Genomic DNA, 23,799 nt, shown 5'->3' with positions numbered 1-23,799 from the left:
ACGTGTTAATTTTGGACGCATTAATAATTGTGTAGTTCATAACCTCGTGGACAGATAAACCATCACTCAATGGAAAGGAGTCAAAGAAATACTTTGTACAGTAATGACGACAGGTGTATGTGCGCCTATGGGAGAGAAGCGGTGACTGGGGATGGGGACGCTTCAGAAAAAGAAAACAGAGAGAGAGGGAAAAAATGAAAGTCAAAGCAGCAGAAAGCTTATATTTTGCAGGAAGATCTCTACAGCTGATACTTTCAAACTCGTGTTTTACTACTAGCCTAGTAGGAAATACCTTTTACTTCATCTCGCAGGGTGATGGCACACACATAACACGCATGTATAAAATAGAACAAAATAAAACTGTGCAGAGCTAGCTACAGGCATGGGAAACCCGTTGCTGTTATACATCTGTGTGTGTATCCGGGGACGTCCCGCGAGCAGCCCCCAAGCCCACCCTCAGGCCGCGTCCCGCTCCCGCGCTGGGGTCGGGTCACTCCCGCCGCCCCAGCCAGCAGGCTCCACGGTCGCCGCCCTGGGCGGCCGCCTCGCGCGGGGCTGGTGGGCGGGCTGGGAGCCGCGGGGGCGGGCGGGACGCGGACGGTGGCTCTCGGCCGCAGCACTTTTGGTGGCGGTTCGGGACACGGTGCGGGATGGAGACGGACGAGCAGGACGCCGTGGCCGCCTGGTGGGACATGGTCCTACGGAACCTGAGGTGAGTGATGCCGCCGGCGGCCGGGCGCCCCGCCCACCCCGGGAGCGCAGGGACAGCTCGGGGTGCCCAGGGACGTGGCAGAGGGAGGGGAGGACGGGCAAGGGGAGGACGGGGCAAGGGGAGGATGAAGCAAGGGGAGGGAATGGCCGGGCGTGACCGGGGCGCAATGGCCCACCTTGGGGCCCGAGGGCGGGCACTGTGGCTCTCGGGGGGAGACAGGCTTCGGAAGACCCAGAGCTCTGTGAACCCGGGGCTCTTTGGACAAATCTTTATCCTCAGCCTCAGCCTCTACCCTGGTCAGCCAGACACATGGGTTTTACTTTTTAGGAACTTTTATTCCTTTGGGGTTTCTGAAATAGAGATTCCAGAAAGATGGTTCAGGTTCCTGTAAGAATTTTTTATCTGCCTCCATGATTTTACTAAGATGCAGGGCGGATTTGAAAATTAATAATGACAATAATAATCAATGTCATAGTCTTGGATGGCATCCTTTTAGACCAAGGGCCTAGCTGGTAGATGAAAAGCATGGGAAAGCCAGCTCCCTGACTGTGAGCTCTCTGGCGAGTATTTAAAGAACAACCACCCCTCCACAATGCTGAAGGTGAATAATACTAGTACATTGAAACCATAACCTGGCATTACCTGTGCCAAGTTCTTACCTCCTTTAAATCTGAAATGTCTATGGCAGTGGCTTTTTCCATTTTCTTCCTCTCATGAATCCTTGGCTTAAACAGTAATCTAAAAACTACCTGAATTGAGAAGCAAAACATTACCAGTCCTGTTTACAATGAAGCCAGGTTTTGGTTGGAGACCGTGGGCCCAGGAACTTGGGTTATCTTGTTTTGTTTTGCTGGTGTGGGAAGGTGTTGGCATTTTGGTTTACCTTTCTTTTTGCTATTCCTTTGGTTTTGTTTAATTTTTGCTGATTACAAGATATCCAAGAATCACATCCAGACACAGGAGATTTCACTTCAAAATGTCCCAGTGTTGAAGACAAACACCAATCTTTCTTTTCTCTTCTGGCTGTAGCTCAGGGCAGGGAGCAGAGCGCAGCTCTCCCCTGGCCCAGCAGTGCGGCCGCACCCCCTTTCTGGGTCGGATCTGACTACCAGTCAGATATCCTGACTGACTGCACTTTTCAAGTTTCACATTCACGGGCCTTACCTTCCTGATACAGCCAGTTGAAAAGCTGGCATTCACTGCCTTTCTCTTTCATGCTCTCTGTAGAGCTGGTGGCTGATTATTTAACATTTATCTGGCAAAGAATCAAAGCTGGTTCATGCTTTTAGAGAACTTTTTTGATAACAGAATGGGAGATGAGGAGTTGGGGACCCTCTATTATTTGCCTTACTAATTACTAAAAATTAAGCCTCGAGAGATGCTTCCTGAACAAGTAAAATACTAGCGCATCCCTTCATCTGAGCAGAAAATTACTGATCTAATCTAAGATGTGCTGAGGCTGAGGCGCAGACTGATATCCAGCCTCCTGGGTCCTTATTGTTTCTTGCAGCCAGGTTTGTTTCGGTCAGCACACATTCATGGAGGGCTTGCTGTGTGCCCTTTCTTTCAGCTTCACCCTGTTGCTCAACAAATATTTGTGGAGCTTATCCCTGTGCTAGACCCGATGGAAGGTAAAAGCAGCATTATATGTCATGTGGTTCCTGCCATCGGAGGCCTGTGATAGAGTTGGGAAGACAGGGACAATGGTGGGAAAACAATCAGAGAACAATTAAGGGTCAAACTGAGGCCCTGATTATAATTAGTGGGAGGGGTGAAAAGAGAAGAAAGGTCACCATGGGAAGATCTATCTAGAGAGGCTTTGACAAAGAAGAGACACTTGAGTGGACGTAAAGGAAGGGGAAGATTTGGTTGGGAGGAAAGAAGAGGGGATGATACGGATGTTACGTGGTGATCAATACATGTTGGCTGAACGAATGAGCACAGAGTGTGGGGGAACAGCCTGTCTTAATATTTGGAATAGCTATCTTGCCAAATGTGGTTAGATGTGGGCTTCCCAATGCTGCTTTGCAGACACCTCTGAGCATAAAGCATGAATGATTTGCTTTGTAGCAGCTCAGATTCCTCCAGGTTTCTCCAATAAGAACTGTCCAGTTCGGTTCTGTGGCCCCTGTGAGATACTCTATAGTTACAGCCACAGCTGATCAAAGAGCAGGCAAAGGCACACCGGGGCACCAAGTGGCTGTTGGATGTGGCTGGCTGTTAGCGGGGAGTGGGCTGAAACCGCATCCTCTGCTCAAATGCGGTCTATTAGCCACTGGTGACTTTTGATCCCCTTCTGATCTAGGGAGAGTCAAATTGATAAGCCCCTAGTTAAAAGAAGCCGCTGTGCATTATTGATGCTCCAAGGGGTCCGGTCACTCTGTTCTCGTCCCATAGCTCTTCTCACAGAAGAACCTTGAGCTATTTGAGAGAAGTTCCTGTATGAATTATTCTTTAAAAACAGAAACATATTTCCTTCTATTGCCTCTGCCTCCCAAGCACCCTGCTGCCTTCAAAAGATAACTTAGCAGGATCCTAACAGGTACGGTAGCCTGAGTTCAGAGAATTAGGAGAAAGAAAGCTGGAGCCGGCTAACTGGAAGGAAGCAGAAGAATTCAGATTGTGTTCAGTTCTGCCCGGTTTGGCTTGACCTGTGGCTCCAAGTGGCTTCTCTGGGTTTTGAATTTTTATCTCTAAAATCAGAACAACAACGTCCTCTCCTTTATCCCACCTGCATGGAGGCTATTTTAAAGTATTATGCAACAGTCATTTTCATTTCTTTCTTGCTGATTTCATGAGTAGGCAGCGCTCCATATCTGATGTATTTGAAGAGCTCTTCATCACCCCTAGGCAACGCATCTTTTCCACTCCCTGCAGAATTGCTGGAAATTCATCAGAGATTCCTTATCTTCTCTCTTCATGCCTCTTCCAAACACATATAAGCGTTCTGAGTTTTAAGTTATTAACACTTGGAGGGAGAAATTTTTTTAGAGGTCTTGTTTCGATACGTCAGTATCTGAAGGCTTCTGAGAACACAGGAGCAGGAAGCGGGAGAAAGTGGGAGGGGGAAGGGACTGAGAGGGCAAGGGTACAGAAGGAGAGAAACAGCCTTCTCTTGAAGAGCTGAAGTTTGCCAGAAATCAGTCTTGTTCTTGGGGTGTAGTTTTGCTTCATGGATGGCAAGTTGAACTTACCAGGAGTGTGAGAGCTCACTGGAGACCATCAGAGAACTCTGTGGTCAGACAGACCTGGGTACACATGGCTCTGCCATTCACTGGCTTCGTGACCTTGGGAAGATTACTTAAAGCTTCAGTCTCCCCATTGGCAAAGTACAGGTAATAATAACTATCTTCTAAAACGCTTCTGGTCTAGCAGAGAACCAGGGCAGGGGAAACAGTCTATCAGAAATGCTGTCCAGTTCCCTAACCTCACGATTTGATTACATTGAGCTGTCTTCACATTGACTGCTCACAGTAGAGAAAGGGATTTATTTAATGGATGATGTAGACAAAAATTGGAAGCAGGAAGTGGTGACACTGACTTCCTGTATCCCTCTTTTCTCAAAGGTAGGAGACAGTCAACCCTCATGAGATACGGCTGGAGACAGAGGTGGCATTAGTGATCCCTCATGGACAAATCATAACTTGTCTGCTGATGCCTCTCGGTTTGGGTGATTTGTGTCACAGGGAACAGTGGGATAAACAAGATATGCATGGTCCCACTATGTCCCACTCCCTGACCAGGCCCCAACCTGCTAGAGCCATCCTCCAGGTCCCCCCCTGCCCCCCTGCTCCATGGTCCCTCTCAACAGGGATGTCACAGCAGAAGTGGGGGTTTTCTCTCATTGGCTCATTTCTTCCTAAGACCCAGCCAAAAGAGTGGGAATCTGATGACTATTTGCTCTCTGCTTTAGAATAATAATACATACATACATACAAGACTGAATTGTGATGATTAAAAACTGGCAACTGTGAAATTGAATCCTGTTTCCTGATGCCTTTGGGGTCCAGCCTTGGCCTTCTATGGGCTGCAATGAGGGAAAAGCCTGACTCTGGTGCACCCACATTCCCTCCCCTCCTGTCTGGTCACACTTAGGCTTTTTCAGCAGCTGGTTGGGGCCCCGCTTTCATTGCTTTCCTCACCTGATTGTCCTTTAGTGCCCTGCCCAGTCCTGACCTGCCCACATATAGTTCTGTACATGCTTAAATGCCAAGTTACCTGGAATTCCCTGCATTAGTCTCAGAAATTTGATTTGGACCTTAAGAGAGAAAAATAAACCAAGACAGAACCTGGACTAATTCTGAATCCCTTGTTTCACAATATCTTGCAGATCTATTCCACACTGCTGTGCAACACTCAGAAGAAAAATTGCTGCTCAGTACAACAGCTTTTGTAGTAAATCACTAAAAGAACACATTTTTCCTCCTCTGATGGACATGCTGATTTTTTTTAATTTTTGTACGTATTTGTCTATATATTTTTTTCCCAAGTAAAGAATTCACTATCCTTAAAGTTGTGGTACAACAAAAATGACGTCAGTTATAAAATCATGGCTAGAGTTAAATGGTCTGAAACCTGTTTAATATTGACTTGGGGTCTAGCATAAGTCCTTGCAATCTGTTGGAGATAGAAAGACGGCCTTGTAGGTAGCATGTCCATTTAGCTGTCTTCAAATCAGCTATTAATATGGATGTCTGGCTGTATTCTCTGCTGTTTTACTTCCTCTTATTACCTTTATCCCTTGAAAGAGAGAGCGAGAGACGCCGATGGTAGGACTCTACATTCCCATGTTTTTTTTCTACTGAGTCCTATGTTAGTCAATGTCCTGCATCGTCCTCTGAGCACATGGGTAACGCTCTCACCTGTTCCTCAGGTGTGTGTTTATCCTGGACATTTCATGGCTTATGGCTAATAACTAGGTTTCACTTAAAAACGTATCGCTTGACAGTAGCAGAACACTCATTGTTTCTAGATCCTCTTTCCTTTTTAGGGGAATGGTCTCCCCGGCTTTTAGCTTGAGATAAGGATTGAATAAACTCTATTAGGAGCTACTACGCTGGTGCTGTTTTAAAAATCTAGCTTCAGATGGTTTTTGTTTGCAACTCTTGTGAACTAGTCCTGGTTTAGAAAATAAAATACTTTGCTAAGAATTTAATGTAGTAGCTTGCAACTGAGAAACATGTTAACCACAAGGCTAATTACTTTTTTTTTTTTTTTTTTGATTGTAATGAAAAGACCTGGAATTTGATTCTGGGAGTTGATAATGATTTCTACTTTCCAGTCAAAGCACCGTTTCTTGTGGATTTAAAGGATCCAGAGTTAAAGATGCCTCACACGGTGAACTTCTATATCAAAGTTGAACCTGGAGTGATTCTGGGAATCTGGTAAGTGCACTGAGTGGACACTGGGTTGCCTGATGAACGTGGTCTTCATGGTACAAAAGCAAGGGTGAGCGGTGCTGTGTTACTTGCCTGTGGAGAGGATGGTGTTCCTGAGACACCTGCAAGCTGCTCCATACACCTTCCCTTTGTATTGATATTTGACCTGCTTGAATTTGCTTTTTAGGAACTTTACTTTGGAGTATGATGACTTTTAGGGGTTTCCTTGTGCTTTGGGTCTTTCACCAGGTCTGAAGGATCTGACCCCAGGCCCCCCTCCTGCTTTGTTCCACACCACCCTTCCCACTCTACTCCAGACCCACTGGCCTCCTTGCATACCAAGCCACCTCACAAGATCCACTCTGTCTGCAACATTTCTATTGCTCTGCTTCCTGTTACTGCCTTCTGCCTGTCTAACTGCCTACTCATCTTTTGGGTCTCAGATTGGTCATTTTTTGGGAAGCCTTTCCTCGTCCCCATTTTAGGCATATGTTAGTGGCAACCTGTGCGTGTCTTTTATGGCATTCATTCCCACTATAATTAAATAAATGTTTGTGTGATTATTTGGTTCATGCTTTTCCTCCTTACAAGCTTATAAGCTTGTAGATGACTCTGTTGGTGGGTTTTCATTGCTTAGCATGATGCTTGGCACAGAGAAGGCACTCGGTATCTATTTGTCAAATGAAGTCATGAGCATCTATTGCTATGCTAATCTCAATATTTGCTTCAGTTTTGTTCTACTACTTATTCTTGGCTGCCAATTTTCCAGTGCCCTGTTTTACATTTCATCTCCCTGAGTTTAAACGTGTGATCACAGAATGTCCAGGAACCAACACGGGCTCACATAACTTCCTCCTAATCTGCAGGGAGGGTATAGTTCAGTTAAGAGCGGTGGAATTGGAAATCTTTGTATTCTTTGCTCCTGCCCCATTGGTCCTTGGTTTGGTGAGCCAGCCGTCTAGCTGCCATGCTGCCCGTCTTCTCAGTACAGAGGCCCTAGGGTTTGATGTCAGACTTGCTGCCCCTAAGGACTGAGAGGACTGAAGACTTGTCATCATGTAGCCAGTTCTCCAAGTCACCTTATGACATGTCATATGGCCGTGTTTATATTTTCAGGGTTCATTCATTGGATTAACAAGGTGGAAGAAGTGGAGCTCAGATGGGTTTTTAAAATCACAACGTTGCTGGGTTTCTTGAGTAGAAGAGCTTAGTTTCAGGCTAAAGTTCTTTTCTCCTAAACTGGTTTCCCTTTAAATTCTTTCCAATTTATCTATTCAGCCAAACCAATAGCAGGTGATAAATATCTATTACGTATCTTTTACTTGTTTCCACTCATTGGACTGCATTTACCTAAGAATTGTAGTCTTGAAAGATTATTAGGTGTAAGAGACAGGAGAACTAAGTACATGGTTAAAAGGGGTTGTCTCTGCATGGGAGAGGTCAGGCAGAGCAATAGTGGTTTTCATTATAGATCTTTTGTGGTATTGTATTTTAATTTTTACCATGTGCATATATTACAGATAAAATATATATAAATTTATATAAAATAGTTATCTAAATAAACATATCTATCTATCTATCATCTGTCTATCTGCTTGAGGTAAGGAGTGTTTCAATCTTTGGCAAGGACAGAGAATTCTTCTCTCTGTACATGTTTGTTAAAAACTTCCCTTGCTCTTCAGGCACACAGTTCCCAGCATCCGGGGGCAAGATGCTCAGGGGCAGGACCGTTGCTGGTATGAAGCAGCCCTTCATGATGGCAACCCAATTATTGTTTATCTTCATGGCAGTGCAGAACACAGGTCAGTGCCTTGCCCTGGACTTTTTTTTTTTTTAGAGACAGAGCATTTCATCTGTCAGAGAGTGAAAGGCAGGGCTCAGTTTTCAACTCTGTAAGCATGCCTCTACATATGTTTTCCCTTTGTTTAAATTTGAGGGTGTTCTGGCAGTGCTTCTCTTTTAAAAAAATCTATATATTCTATGTGTAGAATAATGTGGATCCTTAACTGTGAGGGACACCACCTTCTAAAGTGTGGATACTGATTCCAAAGAAGGCAATGGTTCCTTAATCCCCTAAGAGTATCTGAAATGATAGATTAAACCCATGGATGACTGGAAAGGGACCAGGCATGAGATATGGGAAAAGGAAGAGCAGTTTCCATAGCAATGATCTTTTCACCAAACTATGTGAAGATTCTTTATGTAGCACGAATCCTCTTAATCAAGTATGAGCTCCCTACGAGAGTTCACCTAGAATCCTGACCACGGGGACTGGGAACCATCTGACTAATTCTAGCCTAGAACACTGATGCTTCATCTTCCTCTCTGTGGTCCCAACGTTACTTTGTAACAAAGAACACCTCCCAGACATCTGCCTGTCCTTTCATGTGCTGCCAGAGCCTTTGGTGGGCCTGTCTAATTACGGTGGGTGATGATTATCAGCTCTGACTGCCCCTCTTCAGTTTGGGGGAGGCATGCCGTGCCTCAGAGACCCACAGACCTTGGAACTCTGTCTCTGGAGAGACACTTTAAACTAAATGGCAAGTTCTGGAATCTGCCCCTTGGCCCCCTTGCCTATGTCTCTTTTTCTCACTATCTTTGTCAGACGATGGCTTCTTCAAGACTTGCTTTTGCTCAAGGGGCTTTCTTGAGGTATCCATTTTAGAGTCACATTTACAGAGATTTCCTATGGATTTAACATTGTTCCACATTGTTCTGATAGTGCAAACTTGGGCATAATACTTATTTAAAGGACCTTGTGGTCCCACATTCATGTCTGCCCTTCTGTGAATCTGCCATTTCCCCAGTGATCACATCGTTACTGGCTTGGGGCCAGCCTCAGCTTCCTCCTGTCTCCTGCCCAGAAGTCTCAACATGCTATCAGCTCAACATGCTGAGCTGAAAAGTAGGCCAAATGGGAGGTTATGAGGAACCTTGTTAAAACAGTAGTTCTAGACTTGGGGTCCATTAAGATCCCTCAAGAGGCCATGGACACCATCACCAAAACGGTACATAAAATTTAAAGTGTAAATATATCTTTTTTTCCTCTGGGAAATGGGTCCATCGCTTTAATCACATGTTCAAAGGTGCTACATGACCCACTAAAGTTTAAGAAACTTGGCTCTAAGACAAAATTCAAATGGTTTTTGAATCCGCTGTCTTTTGAATCATCTTTATCTCTGTTTATTAATGTAGTTAATAGAGTGTAGACAGTATGGATATTTTGGGGGAAAAAAGGGTTTCTTGTACCTGCTGGACTGTGAGTCTCTCTACTTCATGGCAAAGTGGACAGGGTCCAGTTTGATGAACATGACTATTTTATCCTTGGTTCTGAAAAGCCACTTCTGGAACTTATTTTCCTTAAGCTTCCAAAAGTATTTTTAGAAATAAGTTTTGCTGTGTAGAAGGGTAAGGAGATGGATTCAAATGCTTATTCACAAATGCTTATGCTGAGAAGCACTAGCGATCTGGGATCCAGCACTCAGAGGAACGAGGCAGCAGTGAGGAGCCATCAATCATTCACCTTGACACATCCAAGTGGGTTGTGACACCAAAAAAGTTCCCTTTCTCCTAGTTATTTATTTCTCTAACCTGAAAAAGAAAGGTGTGAGATCAGATGCCAGCAGCATGATAGCAATTTTTATTGAATTTGTCATCGCAATTCCTAATTTTCGCTCTTTTTCTTTTTTTTTTTAACCTTCCCTACAGGGCAGCTTCTCACAGGCTTAAATTAGTTAAGGTATGTCTGAAGGGGCCTCAGGGCACCGATTTTGTCTCCATTTATTCTCTTCTGGGCTACAGCCATAAGATCTTCCTCAGCCCTCAGCATGGTTACCTACGGAGAGCTCCCTGGAGTGGGTTGGGTGTCTGGGGCCCCAAGTCCCACAAATGGACTTCTCTTCTTGCATTGACCATGGGGGGGATCAAAATAGATGTGAATATCTGAGTACCAAAACACTTTCACGAATGTATTACCTTCATCACCAGACGGAATTGAAGACATGTGTATTGCTTTTTCTGAGGGATATGAGATGGATTGAGAGAATATACTAAGTATGAAAAGTCACTTCTACAAGAAACAACCTTTTTTTGGTGGCACAGGATAAAGACATAGAATGTCTGCTTTTAAGTCATTCAGGCCCTGGCTCCGGCTCCATAAAAGATTTTGCAGAGGGGGATGGTGGCCATGTTTTTTCTCTCCTTCCTTGCCTGCTATATGACTCCAGTTTGCTGGGGCAGCCCCTGCATTTCCAAGTGTGAGTGAGATGGCAGGCTTTCCACTGAGCCATCTCTGACTCAGAGCTGGTCAGGCGAGCTACCTGTTTATCCCCTCCCACACTCTAGTTAGTAATCTCTGCCGCAGGTGGCCAGGCGGCTTGCCCAGTTATTGACCACAGAGTATGATCTCTCCTCCCACGTGGCAGCTCCCACCTTGGCTCTTTCCTGCTTTAACAGTATAAGTGGGGCTCAGAATCCTGCAAGGCCTTCTTCACCCTCCCTCCCCTGTTCAGACCGGAAGCTCCTCTTTCATCACTGCCTTTTCAGAGCTGACTCTGGCAGAGCAGTGCTGGGCTGGATGCAGTTTTGCTCAGGAGAAGGATGCCTATTAATTGTTAGGTTTGCTTTCCATCCTGCATCCTACTCTTTGCACTTCCCACGTGGGATGGTGGTGAAGCTGGTATCTGTGAGAACATGTATTTTTTTTCTCCTCCCACTCTTGGCAAAGCTGAATTGAATGTCTCTCATGTGCACAGAAAGGAGAAGAGTTGGTGTAGGTGTGAAAAGTAGCCAGATTATCCATGTGGTAGTTGGGACGCGGGGAAGATAAGACTCCTTCCCCTGGGCAAATTCTGGATACGACTTACCAGTCATCCGTCATTGTTTAGCAGCCTGACCAAACTTCCTTAGCCCTTCATTTTCTCCTTTGGATAGGTGATTTCTTTTAAATAGTATTGCTACAGAAAACCTGAAGCATTTAGTTGATTCTTCTTTGGGAATTTTTTCCTAGAGATAAATTCTTAGGAGTAGGATCTGTTGCTATTGTTGTTTTTGCGTTGTATTGTCAAGTGGCCCTTCAATTTACAGCACCACAGACAACACACAACATTCCCATCTCCCTGGATGCTTAACCACCCTGTTTCTGGATAACTTTTTTTTGGAAGGGGATGTAGTTTAAATGGATATTAAAAAGTTTCATCTGATTCCTCATTAATAGTTCAATTTGTTTTTAAAAGTTCCTAATGAGATTTCAGCACCCACATCTACACTGAGGGAGAGGAAGCACAGCATTTGGACATATACAGACCCTGGTGTGAATCTTGGCTCTGCCTCTAACCATTTGGGTGACCATGAACAAGTTACTTAAGCTCTCCAAGGCTCTGTTTCTTTATTTATAAAATAGGGATAATACCTACCTTATAACTATTGTGAGGATTTAGTTTTAAAAGTATCTGCATGGTTAATTTTGTCTTTTTCTCTTTCTTCTCTTTGTCTATCTTTGTAACTCAGTTCATTTAAAATTATGTTTTCATATTCTTTCCTCATTTATCTACATGGGGCTTGGCAGTGGTGTCACATATTCCTGCGATCTCTTTACTTTTGATTGGTATTACCTCTTTATCTGTTTATATTTAATATAAGTATCTTCCCATTATTTGATTGCTTCTACTACAATTCTGTCGAGTTCTTATTCTCAAGGGAATTCTTAAAAAAGGTAATTCCTATGTACCAAGATATTTTAATACGTCATCTCATGTAATCTTCCAACAATCCTGAAGGTAGCTACTACAGTTGTTCAGTTTTCAGAATAATATTTACATATTTAAATGTTAAGTGGCTTGCCCAAGGTCATACAGCTGGGAAGTGGCAGAGCCAGAGGGTGACCCAGGCTGTCAGACCCTGCTCTGCCATGCTGCTTTCCTTCCTTCCCATTGAGTCTGAGCTTCTCAAGATTGAAGTCAAACATCAGTTTTCAAAAACAGACCTTCTCCCTACCTGTTAAACCATCACAACTAGGGTTCTGGAAGTGTGGAGGATGTTATACCACCTTTTCTGTTTATATCTTCTAATGAAAGTGATAGCAGCTCCTTTGTCATTTAGATGCTGAGTGATGGTGGCTTTCATGTCTTGTCTGTTGACTACAGAGGTATGTGTTAAGAACAGTGTACAAATATTTTACAAGAAGCGGGAGGCTTTTGAGAACCCTCACTTTGGGGGTGGTGCTACTGTGTTTGCATTTCCTTGCTGCCAGGGTTCGGGGACTCTACAGGTCAGCCCACAGAGGCGGGACTGACCGCAGATGCTGTATGTGTCTATGAGTGGACCAAGGCGAGAAGCGGTAACACGCCCGTGTGTCTCTGGGGCCACTCTCTGGGAACAGGGTAAGTGGGGCCTGAAGATGGGTCCTTATGTGGGTCCTTGGGGAGTTAGGCCGCAGTGAGCAGGGGAAGGAGCACTGATCTAGGAGACAGGGTCTTTCTCACGTCCTACATGTGCTGGAGACCTTGCCATCTCAGTGGGTTCGTTTGTAAAACAAGGGAGGGTCCATGTAGATCTATGGCTATCTGTGACACTGAAGCCCATTCCAGAACTCTCCTTGAGAGTTTTAAAGAAAAGGATTCTTAACGTAGATTCAGTGGAACCCCTTGAAATCCTGTGCAAAATTTTGTGTTTATGTGCATTTTCTAACCAGAGGGTTCAATTTCTATCAGATGCTCATACTGGATGTTGAATTTTGTACTATTTACTTGACTGTTAAATCACTGCTTCACATATGTACTAATTTTCATTGCTTTACAGAGTTGTAACAAATGCTGCCAAAGTACTAGAAGAGAAAGGTACTGTAAAATTCTTACATGGGATAATTTCTTGGCTTGAGATGGGAAACTGAAAACAGTCAAGAGACTATTGTGCACACTTTGAACACAGAGATACCTAAAGCATGCCAACTTTAGACAGTTTCTGATAGTGTAACAAACTTTTTTTCTCTGTATTTAATGTAAAACAATGGCTGCTTTTCAAGATTATGACATTATAAATAAATACTAAGGAAAGAGTTAAAATTACCTGTGAAAGAGCCCTCACTGTGAAGTGATAATAAATGTTATTATGGAGTAATTTGGATTACAGGAGAGGAAAATAATGCATTATGAAATAATAGGCAGGGCTTGCTTTCTGCAGCTCTTCTTACATAATATTTGTCAGCATTTCTCAAAGCATGCTGAGAACTGCCTGTATCAGAATCTCCTGGGAGTGCTTTATTAAAACACTGGTTTCCCGGATCCTAGCTATTTTCATGAATTACAATCTCTATAAATAGAATAAGGTGATTTTGATGTGCATTAAAAGTTTGTAATCTCTTGCACTATGTTCTCAACTTTACTGGGCAATACAGGTCAGGCTGAGCTACGTAAACATTTTAAAGCAAGTCACCTGCTATACACAATCTTAATTACTTATGCAAATAAACATTATTTCAATGCTCCTATAAACTCATAGCTCTCTGTACACACTTCCTTCACAATGTTGACAATGCTGCATTATTTGAACTGAATACTCACATAAATGAATGCCTTACTTCCTAGATAAATGCAATGACCATGGAACACTTTAATTCCATTTACATCCTCAACTTATGAACTCTTGCTATGTATTTTAATTTTCTCTACATTACACACTCCATAAAACATTATTATTCTTACGTTAGTCAATAGATTTACTCTTTTCTTTGCTCTTTATTAGTGCCAGCATTTTTGTGTTTCCATCTGGGATTTTTTATTCTGCTTATCTGCTTGTAGGAATTCTCTGTTTTGGTCTGAAAATTTCTTTATTTCATCTTCATTTTGAAGAATATTTTCACTGGGCATAGAATTCTAGGTTGGCAGTAACTTTATTTCAATATTTAGAAGATGTCATCCATTTCATTCTGGCTTTCGCTGTTTTATTAGGAAGTCAGCTGCCAGTCTTACTGTTGTTCCTTGGAAGATAATGCTTACTTTTTCCTTTCGCTGTTCTTGAGATTTTTTTTGTCTTTGTTTTCAGCAGTTTTTCTGTGATTTTCCTAGGTGTGAATTTCTTAGTACATATTCTGCTTGGGGTTCATAGCACATCTTGAAATCTGTGGCCTGATGTTCATCTAGTTTGGAAAACTCATTGTATCCTCAGATATTGTGCCTGACCCATTCTTGTCTTCTCTCCCTCTGGGACTATAATTATATGTATATATATTTTGCTCTGTTCCCATGTCCCGTACGTCTCCAATGTTCTTTTCTGGGTTTTCCACACTGTTTTCTCTTTGTGCTCTAGTTTATTTTCTTTTGATCTATTACACATGTTCACTAATTCTTTGCAGCTTATTCTAGTCTGGTGTTTAACTAGTTTGATTTTTAAATTTCAATTAACTTGTATTTTTCAGTTCTAGAATTTCTGTTTGGTTACTTTTTACAGAATTTATAGTTTTCTGCTAAAATTTTTCTTGCCACTGATTTATTTAAATTATGTGTCTATGTATGTAATACATGTATGTAAATATGTGTAAATAATTTTAGATGTGAGAATTTTAGTACTTTAATATCAATACAGTAAAGCTTTAATAATTAAAATTTTAATACTTTTACTATTTGTTGTTTACTATAAGTTATTTTAAAGTCCATGTGTAACTCCAATATCTAAATCTTTTGTTGATCTGTTTGTATTATTGGCTTTTTAAAATTTGGACACGGGTACCATTTTTGTCTTTTTTATGTCTAGTTATTTTTAATTAAGTACTAAACATTATTTATGAAAATTGTAGACATAATTTGAAGCTAGGGGTGACGTTAGCTTCGTCTAGACTTTATTTTTCTCCTGAAAGGTGGTTACAGTACAGGGAGATCATCTTAATCCTATCAGAGATAGAGCTGATTGCAAGCTGGCTTTCAGTTTTTATGAGGGTTGGTCTATTTCTAGCTCACCATTACTCCCAACGTGTCATCCTTTGAGGTCACAACAAAAAGTCTGAGAAATTTACTAAGGACCTCCTCCTTCTCAGATCTTGAACTCTAATTTTGTCCTTTGGTCCTGTGAGAATGCTGAAAGTTCTGTCTAGTTCTAAGCCTCAGCCACCATTGTAGGTTTCAAAGTTTCAACTGCTTGGAAGGGAACGGCAGCTCAAACTCCTGGCATTTTTCTTTTGGCATTGGCTCTCCAAAATCTCACCGATTTAGTAGTCCTCAGGTGCTTTCAAACATAGAAATGTACATACACATATCCCCATCTGACACACATTTTCTAATTGTTCTCAGAGAAAATGTTGGCCAAAACAACCTACTCAGCCTTTGGCACATTCTTAACAACAGACTGCACAACATTCTTCCTTCCTACCATACTTTGCTTTCTTAAATTATCCAAGCCATGAAAATCTGGTTGTGTTTTAGAAAGTAGTGGTTTGCAACTACCATATGCATAATCTTGTGTGGGTGTGTGGGAGCTTGTTAAAAATGCACATTCTTACCTCCCTCATCCCCCTGAGATTCTGACTTCTGACTCAGTAAATCTTGTGTGGGGGTCCAGGAGGAATGTGCATTATTGATGAGCTTCACAAATGCTTTTGATGCAGGTAGATCATGTACTAGACCTTGAGTACCCTTTATTTAGGGAAGGTGAAACTTAAATGATAGGAGAGTTATTTCTTTTTTTTTTATTTTCAAGGATCCCCAGTTGATGCTATGGTCCTGGAAGCTCCGTTTACCAATGTGTGGGACGCAAGTATCAATTATCCCTTGTTAAAGGTGAGTCTTTTATTCATCTTCACAAGATGTTCAAGTGTTTCCATACACTTACGTTTATTAACTACATTCCTCTTCTTAACTAGTTTTATATGTTTCTAAGTTAATCTAATTTGAGACAGGTTACTAGCTAGTTACCATTAAAGAAGGGCATAATGGTTTTTGGATTTGACAGTCTTTTTATTTTCTTCTAATAGATTGAGTAACTTATTAAGAGCCAAAGCTTTATCTCTTATCTTTTACAATTTTTAATAGATACTTGATTTAGGTTTGTTATTATCTTTCTTTAAAGTTCAAACCAACCTCTCATGTATCATTTTTGGCCCTGTGAATATCAGCCATTTCTTTCATAATTTTATAAGAAAGTCTCTAGAGAATTCAAGGAAGCTACCAAATGGTTTCACACAATACCCCAGGTAAAGCAGACCACCTTTCTAAGATAAAGCATAAAAAATTAGGTGACAAGATGTAGTTTTTTTAAATCTGCCGTGTAGATTAATGTTTACTTTTCAAATTGATTATTTGGCTTTCTTAATTTCAGGTTTAGGTCAGGTTCTCCTAGAGCCCATGGCAGGGATTTGGTGTGTGTGATTTATTGAAAGAGTACTCTTCAGGGAAGCCCTGCAAGGTCACTTGAATGAGGGCTGTAGGATAGGGAAGGGGAAAGAGCAGAACAAGATGTGACTTCAAAATAGTATGACTTTACCTAGACTCAGGTAAAGTCTAGCTTTGGCCTGATGTACATGGGACTCTTCTATTTGTGTCAACTGTTCTTAGTTCTTTTGCCTCTACTTTCTTGGTTTCTTCTGACTTGGCAGCTGTGTCTGAAGCAGAAAAGTGGTGTTGACTATCAGGCTTACCTCTCCGAGCCTCCCTTTTCTCTTGGATCTAGACCACTCAAGACTCCACTGCCTTGGTAGATCTCTGACACCTTCAAATAAAAGTTTTTAAAATATCTTTTCTAGCTTTTCTAGCAAAAGATTTCCAGCTTCTTTGGCAGAAGATTTGGTCTGTAACAATTCCTGTATTATTAGAAGTGGGAAATCTCCCATTATTTTGAAGTTTGGAATTTAATTTAAAAATGTCGTAACACCTTAGTTTAATAGGCACTGCAATGGTCTAGAAGTGTAGCGGTCTGGCAGTATCCTGCCATCGTTAAGAACCATGCCTCTGGTGTCAGACTTCCTGGGTTTCATTTCCAGGGCTGTCCTATAACAGCTGTGTAACCTTGGGCTAATTGCTTTTAATGTTTTGACTGCCTCATCTGTAAAATGGGGTATTAATAGTCTATTGAAGAGAGTTGTAATAATTAAATGAACTAATATATGAAAAGCATTTCTAATAGTGCCCAGCACAGAGAAAGTACTCAGCAGCCCTTAGCTATTTTTATTATCAGTGTAGTGTCATGACTCTGAACATCACTGTTGAATAAGAAGGTGCATGTTGTATGAGACATACAGATGTAGTAAAAGTCATAAGTCCTTACCCTCAAGAAGATTCCTGTCTAGTGGGGGAGTAGGAAATTAATGGGGGATACAAAGTAATGATAGGGATTTCCACATGTCACTTTGGAATCAATTTCATTACTCAGAATAGGAAGGCAGCATGATGTAGTGGAAAAGAGCATAGGTTACGGAGCCGGAAATATCTGGGTTCAAACTTGGCCTCTGCCACTAACCAATTATGACCTAGGTAAGTTATTTTTCTTCTCTGAGTTTTCCCATTTTTATAGAATGGGATTGATGATGCCCACTGCATGGGGTTGTTACAAAGATTAAATTAAGTAAAATAATCTATGCAAAGTAGCCAGCTGCTAGTAGACACCCAACAAATGCATGTTCTCTTTCCCCACTCTTTGTATTACAAAATAGACTAAAGTAAGTGTTAGGGGAGGACCCAGCATAATAATTTCAGGGTAGGGTGAATTCCAGGAAGAGAAGTCTTGTGTGCAGGTGTGGTTGACGAAGACTTACTTACAGATTGATAGGACCTAAGCTTCTTTCTTGAAGGTGAGGGAGAGCAGCTAGGTAACAGAGGGAGATTGTGAGTCAAGGCACATGGCTGGAATGGGGCAATTATGTGTTATTAGATAATCAGGAATCATATAGGCCTTCCATACAAGATGTTTCACACTCATTATCCTTTCATATCCTCACAGTGACTCTGTGAGTTGGGCATCACTGCCTCAACTTAGAGCTGAGGGAAATGCAGGCCTGGAGGCTTAGAGGCTTGCTCGATTGCCACATATCCTATAAGAGGAACTGGGACCCAGTCCTACATTTTCTAACCCCAGGCAGACAGATTGGCGGTGCACAGCTTTTAGAATGAAAGATTGTGGCCAGATGTGGATGGGATTGCAGCCAAGCTAGGAGGTTGGTTTTCCTTTAGCAGATAGTATGGTACCCCCCAAAGCTCTGTAATAGCAGATTTCATGTAACTGGTATTTTAAGAATATTTATCTGGTGGTATTGCAGAACAGAGAGGGGGCACGGAGACCAATTAGGAGACTGTCGCTGTGGTCTGGGCTGGAGGGGATGGTATGACCTCTGAGTCTCACAGGGCACCAGGCTGGTGAGGAGTGAAGAATACGGGAGTAGATTGACTTGGGCTGGCTTTCTTCTTACTCCTTCGGAATTTGAGATGAATTGCTAAAGGGCCTCTCTTATTGAATTTCCCTCAGAGGAGTCCTGATTCCCGAAGCAGTGGGATCAGAAGACAAAGATAAAAGAAAACAAGAAATTTTGCCCTTAGAATGGGTAAAAGGAGCAGAAAAGGAAGAAAGGGAAGGAGAGGCAATGTTGGGATCTCCAGACAGTACCTGAATTCAAATCATTTGCTATGAGACCAGGCAAAAAATGCAGAGCAGACAAAGCCCTGAAATCAAGGAGGTTCCAACGCACACTGAAGCAGAAGTTTGTCTTTACCGGCCCCGACCTACAGATTCTGTACCCATGTTCCTACCGATTTCCCTACAATGACATGAATTACTTTTTAAAATCAGAAAAAAAGGTGTTTTTAAATTTTTTTTCAGTTTATTATATTTAGAAAGTTACTATTCTCTATATTACTATAGCTCATAGTGGGAGACTACAACAAATAACACTACAGCAACTAACTTAATTTCTCCGTACTCATAAAGTAGCAGTGATGTGCATAATCTAAAAATGGCTTCTACAGTGAACATAATTCTATTTAAAACTGTGAAGCTGAAGTTTATTGGCCGCAGCCTACCGATTCTGTACCCATTTCCTTCCCCAGGCAATGTCTCATTTACTACATTTAACCCCTCCCGTTCTTCCCCTCAGGCACAACAGAGGAACATATGTAATGCTTTGCTGGTCTTTCCGCTTTGCAATCTATTCCAAGGAATAAAATGTGAATGACATCCAGTCACACTAAGATGAAAACGACTGATAATAGCTTAGAGTGTACACCAGGGATATTTACATAATAGGTTCATTCTACGCTTAGCAAATATTTATTGAGTGTTCATTAGGTACCAGAAAATGTCCTAGGTTCTGGAAATACCACAGGATGTAAGAAAGCTGTGGTCCATCCTCCCATGAAGTTTCTATACTTGCTGGAGAGACAGACAGAAGACAAGTACACAATAAGAGGAGTTTTAGTAGTAAGCAGTGCTGTGAAATATAATAATGTGTAGGGAACGACTGGGCGGTGGGAAAGATGCGACAGCTGGTTAAAGGAAAACCTTTCTGAAGAGATATGTGAGCTGACTTGCGTCAGGAGGCAGATGGCAGTCAAGGGCAAGGACCCTGAGGCGGGGTCCAGGCTGATGTGTTGCAGCAGCAGAAGGCAGCAGGGTCTGGAGGGGGACACGGGGAGCCGCAGTGATAGCAGGTGAGGCTGGAGAGAGCGGCAGCAGCCAGACTGTGTCCAGCCTTGAGGGACAAAGTGACACTTGGGTTTAATCCAGGTGCCTTTGGAGGACGTGGAGCAAGAGTACAGGATGTGATTGGCACGTTAAAACAATCACTGGTTTCCCTATAGCAGGGTGAGGGTGGAAGCAGGGGGTCACTTGGGATTGTTGGTGCAATCCAAGCAAGAGATGAAGGACGGGCTAAGCTGACTGATAGTGGAGATGGAGAGAAATGAATGGATTTGGGATACCGTTTGGAGGTAGGATTGAAGTTTGTGACGAAGGTGCACTATTGCTCAGGGTTTCTGTCCTTTCCTCCTTTTCAGTTGAAATGGGCATATAAACCAATTTACCTATTTACTTTAATCAAAATATGGTAAAAGCTGATTTAACTAGCATTCCATTTACTGGAATTTACCATTAAAAAGGAAATTCAGTATGTTTAGAATGGTAATTGGCGTATTTAGAGTCCTGTGGTCGTTGTTAAAACCTAAAATGCCCTTTAAAACATTGTAATATTAAGTTGTATTCAACACTTTATAATGTTCAAATACTTTAAAACCAATTATCTATGTATTGCTTACTTTTATCAGAATTTTTGACTAATCAGAATATTCTATTCCCCAACTAAACCAGTTAATTATGTTCACTGTAGAAGCAATTTTTAGATTACGTATATTATTGCTTCTTTAAGAATACGAATAAGTCAGTGGTCCTGTTTGTATTTTTTTAAAAAATAGAAAGTAAAAACAACAAAATGTTAACAGTGACAGTTTATGGATGTTGCGATTATATGTGATTTGTTGCTTCTGTGTTCCTTTCTGCATTTTCCAAATTCCCTATAAAGACCTATTACTTTGAAAATCTTAAAAGTTTTGTTTTTTTAAAGTTTATTATATTTAGAACGTTACTACTCTCTATATTACCATAGCTCATTGTGGAGAACTGTAACAAATGACACAGCTACAGGCCAAGTTTTAATTTTTTTCTTTTAAAAAATAGATTTACCGGATACTTCCAGGATTTTTACGCACACTTACGGACGCCCTGAAAAAAGACAATCTAGTCTTCCCTAATGATGAAAAGTAAGCTAATGATGAAAAGATGCCCATTATTGTATTATTATATCTGTAGGATTCTGGGGGATAACTATCATGTGACAGAGTGGGTGGGTAAATGAGAAGTCTGAAAGAGTAAATGGGAATTCTTAGGTGGGCACTAGGATTTGGGGTAATGTAGCCACACATTTTTAGTATTTGATATTTTCCTCATGACTGACTGGATGACTTCAGATTCAGTACTTTCTCTGATGTCATAAAGGGAGTTGTCGATTTAGGGCCTATCAGGACCTTTTAAAGGGCCTGACATTCTTTGGGGGTCCTTGACTGCTAGGCCTCATTCCCCATGTAACCAAACCCCATCTACAGTCCAGCCTACTAACCTGACAGCAAGTCCAATGACTAGAATTTGGCAAGTTACCCTCACAATTGGAGAATTTGAATGCCGGCAAATAGGTAGTTGTCATAGTATTTTTTCTGTTTCAATACACTTGAGGGATGTAACATTCTCAGGAGTTAACCGTGAGTCACGGATAGATGGGTATCAGAATTTGGAGGGGATAGGGAAGTATTGTTTGAGAATGTCACTGGAGTGAGGAACAAGCCATTCTTCATGCCATAGCCTTTATGAATTACTGAACTGGGAGGCTGACAAGGAAGCTAATCAAACCCGTTAACTGTATGTCCATCCTGTGCATTTATGGGGAAAAGGAAATAAATAGCCACAAAGCATTTTCTTTGGTCTGTGGTAGTTTTTGCTATTTTGGGATTTTGAGTTATTTTGTTTTCTTTTATAGTCCTTTTAATGAAAATATTCCCAATATTATGAAATAAGGTGGAATAAGAAAAAAAGATGAGGTTCCTCTAATTCTGTACAAATTTAGCATTTCAGTGTTTTTCTTCAAAAATCACATAGAAGTAGACTGAATTAATGAAATACCTAATTAAATTGTGTGAGTAAATAGAAGAGGGAGAAACTTGCCTAGAGGAAAAAAAAATACTATGTGAAGTTCATTATATATGAGGTTGTTATTCCTGGGAGGGAAGGAAAGACAATTCTTGTATTTGGGGCAAACCACGTTTTGCTAAAGCTTCAACTTAGAACAAGAGGAGAAATCCCAGTGCGTAAGTCTTGAACTGAATGCTTTTCTTCCTTTTTCCTAGTGTTAAATGCCTGTCTTCTCCCCTTCTCATCCTTCATTGTGAGGATGACCGTACGGTGCCTTTGGCGTTAGGAAAACAGGTAAACTGAGAGCTCAGTCCTGAGACATACTGTACTTATTTTACCATCTTCTCTTCCAGTCGAACTTTGATTAGAGCCCAAAGGAAGGTCTCTGACATTATAAGAGATTCTCCACACCTCTAAACAGCCACGCTGCCTGGTGCATCAGCATCAGTACCTTACACTCCTCAGCTCAAAGGAGTGTTTGTGGCGGGGCCTGGTTCCTCATTTGGGGTCTGTGAATCTACAAGTGAGAAGATCCCAGGCTGCTGCGGAAACCTCCATGTCATCTCTCCTGTAGTGGCTCTAAAAATGGGGATGTAGTTTCTTTTCCTTTAACCAGAGTGGGTCCATCGCAATTCCTTTTCCCCTTGTAGGGTGGTGGGGGCAGTGGAAGGATGAGGTGCCATCAGTATTCTACATTAGTTGTGCAGCTTTCAGTTCTTTAGTTGCAGAGGCAGCCAGCTGAGAATGTGGAGAGTCCCCATATTTCTGGCTTAATGGGACTAACTCCTAAAATTGGTGTTTCTGCCCTGTTGGGAAAATTAGACTAGAAAACAGCTTTGACTGCCAGCCTTTGCATCTGTCTTTCTGTCCCTTGCAGCTCTATGAAATCGCACACAATGCATACAGGAACAAAGAGAGGGTCAAGATAGTGACGTTTCCTCCTGGCTTCCAACACAACTTGCTTTGTAGATGCCCCACACTGTTAAAAACCGTGAGGTAAGAGTTGCTTTGCTAACTGTGATCTTCTTCCCTTAAAGGCAATTACGGTTGCTCTGGCTTACTTAGTCCATGAGATGGCGAAAGTCTGTGAGCTGATCTAGGTTCTCTTTCTGCAGAGATTTCCTGAGCCAGCAGTGGGCATGAGGTCTGAGAGAAGTGGAAATCTTCAGCGAAGACTTAGTCCAAACAGCACAATCCTTGTACTGGGCTGTTTGGATGAGTGGAAGTCCCTGGCATTTCTACAAGTTACTTGCCACTACAAAGCATGGATGCTGGGCGGTATGGAATGTTCTCATTTAGCTTATCATAGTCTACTTTATGGAATATGTTGAAACTTCACTGTGGAGAATGAGAACTTGGTAAAAATTGGATCCCATCTAAAAATGTGTAGTTACCAAACATACTGGGATATTTGTGAATCAGGTGGTCTTTGGTTTGGGTGTAAAAAACAGTGTAAGAAAGGTGCTCCAATGTAGTTATATAACTTGTATTTTAGTTTGATTAATTTAAATGGCATTAAAAAGTTCCAAGCAGTTTTCTTGCTTTCTGGATAGCGTTGGGCAAAGTCCAAGCATGCTACTCAATTTGTTGTAAAATAATACATTTTGACACTCATGTAACCCCTCGAAACTGACACTTTATTTTTAGCCTTAATACAGTCATATACTGTTCCCTCCCAATTCCCAGACATACTTAACTAGATTAGCTAACAAAACAAAATCAAAGAATGTTGCAGAAATGCTCAAGTCCAATAAGAAGCTATTTTTTTCTAGAGACACTTTATAACTTACTTTCCATTGGCCTTGTATACCCCATCGCTAGTTTCACTGGATAGGGAAATCTTAAGATCTGAAGGCTCCATGTTCCAGATGTCCCTGGCGTATTCCTTAATTGTTCGGTCACTGGAGAATTTCCCTGAGGCAGCTATGTTTTTGAGTACCATCGCATTCCAGGCCTTTGGATTCTGTAAACAATACAGGCATATATGGACCAGGGTCTGAGTGCCCATCGAGCTTTATGACAAATACCAGGCCAGGCATATCCAAGCACATTTCATGGGGA

The 23,799-nt window shown here is 41.8% G+C and overlaps 2 protein-coding genes across 3 annotated transcripts in view; one reads left to right on the top strand and one right to left on the bottom strand.

Moving 5' to 3' along the window:
• The first annotated feature begins 307 nt into the window (after nt 1–307).
• On the top strand, nt 308–23,534 carry ABHD12B (abhydrolase domain containing 12B). 2 transcript variants are annotated; one of them, XM_019725678.2, is made up of 13 exons: nt 308–712; nt 5,043–5,170; nt 5,994–6,096; nt 7,773–7,892; nt 9,799–9,829; nt 12,190–12,235; nt 12,341–12,470; nt 12,889–12,926; nt 15,778–15,857; nt 20,734–20,816; nt 21,954–22,032; nt 22,616–22,734; nt 22,854–23,534. In XM_019725678.2, exons 1-13 carry the CDS (start codon nt 651–653, stop codon nt 22,879–22,881), a joined length of 1,047 nt encoding a protein of 348 aa, XP_019581237.2. In that variant the 5' UTR covers nt 308–650; the 3' UTR covers nt 22,882–23,534. The 2 variants fall into 2 exon arrangements, with proteins under 2 accessions (XP_019581237.2, XP_074183583.1); XM_074327482.1 differs by lacking the exon at nt 5,043–5,170.
• The window catches only part of PYGL (glycogen phosphorylase L), a 49,445-nt gene continuing 34,894 nt past the window's right edge, over nt 9,249–23,799 (bottom strand). Inside the window, exons 20-21 of the mRNA XM_019725677.2 lie at nt 23,529–23,701; nt 9,249–9,681 (exon numbers count right to left, since the gene is read on the bottom strand). Coding sequence (XP_019581236.2) covers nt 9,669–9,681; nt 23,529–23,701 — 186 coding nt within the window. The 3' untranslated portion in view covers nt 9,249–9,668. The remainder of the gene's footprint in view (nt 9,682–23,528; nt 23,702–23,799) is intronic.

The sequence above is a fragment of the Rhinolophus sinicus genome, linkage group LG03 (assembly GCF_036562045.2).
Source record: "Rhinolophus sinicus isolate RSC01 linkage group LG03, ASM3656204v1, whole genome shotgun sequence".
Lineage (NCBI taxonomy): Eukaryota > Metazoa > Chordata > Mammalia > Chiroptera > Rhinolophidae > Rhinolophus > Rhinolophus sinicus.
This window is presented reverse-complemented; position numbering and strand designations above follow the sequence as displayed.

Coding starts and splice junctions, on each gene's coding strand:
- ABHD12B (XM_019725678.2), top strand. CDS start 651: ATGGAGACGGACGAGCAGGACGCCGTGGCCGCCTGGTGGGACATGGTC. Junction 713..5,042: donor ATGGTCCTACGGAACCTGAG/GTGAGTGATGCC, acceptor AATATCTTGCAG/ATCTATTCCACACTGCTGTG. Junction 12,927..15,777: donor CAAAGTACTAGAAGAGAAAG/GTACTGTAAAAT, acceptor TTTATTTTCAAG/GATCCCCAGTTGATGCTATG.